This window comes from Nanorana parkeri, unplaced genomic scaffold (assembly GCF_000935625.1).
Source record: "Nanorana parkeri isolate BGI_ZX_2015 unplaced genomic scaffold, ASM93562v1 scaffold10, whole genome shotgun sequence".
NCBI lineage: Eukaryota > Metazoa > Chordata > Amphibia > Anura > Dicroglossidae > Nanorana > Nanorana parkeri.
In genome coordinates, this window is record NW_017306278.1 from 1073438 (window position 1) to 1078349 (window position 4912).

General features: G+C 52.2%; 1 protein-coding gene across 1 annotated transcript in view; it reads left to right on the plus strand.

Annotated features, from left to right (window-relative positions):
• Positions 1-1226: 1226 nt before the first annotated feature.
• E2F8 (E2F transcription factor 8) overlaps positions 1227-4912 on the plus strand; it is a 51619-nt gene continuing 47933 nt past the window's right edge. The window contains exon 1 of the mRNA XM_018554781.1: positions 1227-1569. Within this exon, the coding sequence (XP_018410283.1) occupies positions 1227-1569 (343 nt within the window). The remainder of the gene's footprint in view (positions 1570-4912) is intronic.

The window sequence follows — 4912 nt, forward strand, 5'->3', positions numbered from 1 at the left end:
CTCCAGTTTTGATAAATTCCCCCCATTGTATATAAGAAGCATGGGAAGGTCCTGACGTTATGCAGGGGCCCCCTTGATAATGACATGGAGCCCAACATCTACTCAGAACAAGAATATATGAGGGAGGGTCTTACTATACATACGAGGGTCTCCTCCAATAAGAAGAACATTGCCTCTCTGCAAAGGGGGTCTCTCAATATAAAGAGTACAGAGCACCCCTCGCTCCATAACACATATGGAGTCTCCCCATTATGAGAAGCAAGAGCCTGCCTTCAAGACTCCTAAAGCTCCCCCACCCCATAGAACACACAGGGGATCCCCCATTATAAGTGATACAGAGCCATCCCCCTCCTCCATAACACACAGGGAGTCCCCCATTATAAGAAGAAAGTGCCCGCCTTTAAGACTCATAGAGCTCCCCCACCCCATAGAACACACAGGCAGTCTGCCATTATAAGGTATACAGACATCCTCCCTCCATGACACACAGAGGGAGTCCCCAATTATAAGGAGGACCCCCCTTCAATAACACACAAGGAGTCCCTAATTAGAAGGAGGACAACCCCCCCTTACTTCAATAACACACAGGGGCCCCCCAATTTAAGAAGCACAGAGCCTTTCTCCACATAAAGGGTCACATTCATGAGTACAGAGCCCCCATCTTACGTTCACACAGGAGCCCCCCTATTATGGGATGTACAACATATACAGGTGTACCCCATTATAAGGAGTACAATCCCCCAGCACACGCACAGGAGCCCCCATTATAGGAAGTACAACATACACAGTGGTCCCCCATTATAAGGTGTACAATAACACCCCAGCAAGAGCACACACAGGGGTCCCTTATTATATGAAGTACAGGCCCCCCCATCTCAGAACACACACAGGGGTCCCCCATTATATGAAGTACAGGGCCCCCCCCTCTCAGAACATACACAGGTGTCCCCCATTATATGAAGTACAGGGCTCCCCTCTCAGAACATACACAGGGGTCCCCCATTATATGAAGTACAGGGGCCCCCCTCTCAGAACATACACAGGGGTCCCCCATTATATGAAGTACAGGGGCCCCCCTCTCAGAACATACACAGGGGTCCCCCATTATATGAAGTACAGAGCCCCCCTCTCAGAACACACACATGGGGTTCCCCATTATATGAAGTACAGAGCCCCCCCTCCCAGAACACACACAGGTCTCTCACCAGTCCGGGAAGAAGCGGGGAATGTGGGTTCTCTCCGTCTGTCTCGGGCTCTCTCGGCGAATGTGGGGCACTCTCGGGGACTGTCGGACTCTCTCGGGGACTGTCGGATTCTCTCGGGGACTGTCGGACTCTCTCGGGTTCCCTCGGGTTGTCTCTCTCCTCGCGCCCTCCGCAGCTCTCAGGACCAGACCCGGAGCCCGCTTACTCCATCCATCCCGTTACCTGAGCAACTGTTTCCCCGCCCCGTCCTCCCAACCAGTCATTGCAAAGACCCGGAGTCATGTGCTGAGGCTCCGGCCAATCAGAGTGCGAAGAACCTCAGCATCTCTTCAGCCAGGTTGGGACTCGCTCCCTGAGCGGGACGGTGCGTTAGAGAGAGTGAGGGGGACCGCACACAGGGACCCTAGGGGAGGGGGGGAGAGTTAAAGGACCGCACACGGGGTCCAATGGGGGGAGAGTGAGGGGACCGCACACAGGGTCCCTGGGGGAGTAGAGTGAAGGGTGTCTCTGGGGTGAGAAGAGTGAGGGGACCGCACACAGGGTCCCTGAGAGAGTGAAGGGACCGCACAGGAACCCTGTTTGGGGAATGAGAGTGACAGGGACTGCACACAGGGACCCTGGGGAGGAGAGTAAGGGGACCACACACAGGGTCCATGGGGGATTGAGAGGACCACACAAGGTCCCTGGGGGAGGAGAGTAAGGGAACCACACGCAGGGTCCCTGGGGGAGTGAGGGGACCGCACATACCCTAGTACTGGAGGATGGGGTGACTGAATACAGGGATCTGGGGCGTGGGGGACAGAGAGAGTGAGGGTACTGCACACAGGGCCCCTGGAGAAATGGGGGGGTTGATAGGACTGTACACAGGAACCCCGGTGGGTGAGAGTGAGGTGACTGCCCCCCTGGGAAGGAAGGAGAGAGTAAGGGGACCACAAACAGGGAACCCTGGGGGTGAATGAGCGGGCAACACACAGAAACTGGGGGGGGAGGGCGGACAAGAGCAGTCACCCTGCACAAGGACATAGAGCAGCAGTGACCGGTCTTTATTACAGGAGGAGCGGAGACAAGACCAGTCACCCTGCACAAGGACATAGAGCAGCAGTGACCGGTCTTTATTACAGGAGGAGCGGAGACAAGACCAGTCACCCTGCACAAGGACATAGAGCAGCAGTGACCGGTCTTTATTACAGGAGGGTGCGGAGACAAGACCAGTCACCCTGCACAATGAGAGAGAGCATCAGTGACCGGTCTTTATTGCAGGACGCTCCTCACGCTGGATTACTGCACAGATCTTAAGACAGTTGTCTTAAAATAACTCATTATGATCCATCACATGAGATCACTCGAATCGCATTGCATCCTTGAAGAAGTGGAAATGCGTATTTTGGGTGTTACGTGAAACAGGGTCAGATCTCAATCCAGAATGGGAGGAAGAGTCTGCAGGAGCCAGAGCATTGCACCCCAATACACTGAGCACTGGCAATGCTTTACTGGCACCAATGCAAAAAAAAAAAAGAATAAATTCCCGTTATTTCTGTTTATGAGGAAGCTTATATTTATTATATTTTATAAAAAAGGGGAATTTCCCTTTGAACCTCTGATATGAATGTGCTGAGCCTGGAGTGAATGCTACACACATCGTGTTTTACAAAGTATGGAATATTCGGATATACCTAATGATTGCAGCGCCCTCTGGTGGCAGCCAATGATCTCCCACCACCAACAAGAGAGGGATCCGCTCCTTCTTCATTGTGTCTTCTGTTGTATGGTTCGCAATGCATTTTAGGAAAAGATTAAAGGGCCCGCTCACACCTCACCATCCTTCTGTGTACACATTGTGTCCACACTTTAGGGCCCATTCACACTAGATGTGGTGCGTTCCGGCCGATTCTGGCCAGAATGTACTTCCTCGCATTGCAGCCGGCTCACTTTTTAGTGGAGCAGAAGGGGGCGTGGCGGGCCATTCAAGTGAATGGCACCGTAGCCACTCCCCCCCCCCCCCCCCCGCCGCAATGCGATCGCCCGCACGGGATGGCAAGGCACATTGTGCCTGCGATCCGGTGCGGTGCGATCAAAATAGTGTTTGCAACATTTTTGCAACATGTGCCTTGCGATCGCATTGCGGCCGGAGGGCGTGGCTACGGAGCCGCCCCCTCCTGCTCCACTAAAAAGTGAGCAGGAGGCAGTGCGTTCGGGCCGGAACGCACTGCATCTAGTGTTAATGGGCCCTTAAAGTGACACTAAACTCGGCTGCACGTCACTGTTCTGCACTGGCTTCCAGAAAGTGGACCGTGCCTATGTAATGAGCCGTGACAGCTTGTATCAATCAGGGGTGCAGGTGATTGGGTGACACCGCAGGAGCACAGTTGAGAGACAAGAACAGAGCATTGTCACCCCATAAGCTTAAAAACACACTAAACTCAGGAGTTAAATCTTAGAAATACATCTAATTACCTTAATTATTAACAATAATGTGGGGGATTTATCAAAATCTGGAGCAGCTGTGCACGGCAACCAATCAGCTTCTCTCTTCAGTTTGTTCAGTTAAGAATTGAAAGATAGAAGCTGATTGGTTGCCGTGAACAACTGATCTAGATTTTGTCGGCTCCAGTTTTGATAAATTCCCTTCAATGTATCTTATTTGTGTATCACTCGGCTGTAGATCCTCCAATCATCTCTGAATAGGTGCTGACACTGTCCTTCCTTCTGGGGGGGCAGGTGCTGCGTGTAATTGCATGCAGCCGCTTGTGCCTCTACGTGACTACACGCCGACCCGAACCTGCAAATCCATGCAGGTCCAGGTGCCCGCGTTTGGACGCACACTGTCGGTATCCAAGTGCGGGCACCCAGACCTGCAATCACACTCAGCACCTGTCTCTCCCGGGAGCAGGTCTCTGCACCGTATGGATGTGCACGCCTCTGTGAATGAGCCCTAAGGTTTAAAGGAGAACTATGAGGGGGGGAGGGGGGATGCTTTTCACTCACCTCATAGTTCTAGCCGACCAGCGACAATGAGACTGTCACAGGTCGGCTCAGTAGATCGGCGTTCGCTCACCTCTCTGCCTTGACAGAGGAGGGGCTGGATTCCCCGCTCCGATCCTCCAGCGCTGAGTGGCGGAATGGGGAGGGGGCGGGTACAGCTGGCTCTGCCTCTAGATAGGCAGAGCCAGCTGTCACTCACGCAGCTGGGCGGATCCAGACATAATTGTCGGGATCCGCTTCAGCTGCGTCGTCTCAGTATACCGCTAGCTGTAGCTCCCTATATACTGAGCTTAGGGTGACGGGAGGACGCTAGTTTGTGTCCTCCCGTTACCCTAAGGAGAACTATGGGGAAAAGCCCTGACCCCATAGTTCTCCTTTAATATTTAGTAGACATGTACCAAGTCAAGTTTCCCAGGAAATGACCAATCTTGGCTGGTTGTTATTGGCTTGCACCATTCCTGTCTTTGTCCTAACGAACAAGCCCGATGATGATTTTATTTCATGGACACAGTCGTTTTGCACATCTGATGCACGCAGATGAGACTTCTCAGTATCAGTTATCTACAAATGGGATTATTACATGTCAGTCAAAGAGAAAAAGCTTAAATTAGACCTCCGCAATTATGTCTTGTCTGGGTTCTCTAAACTGTGTTCTCAGACTCAACCTTATCTGTAATTTGATTCTGTCTAGTGAGCAAAGGATTTCTTAGCAAAACACTGCAAAT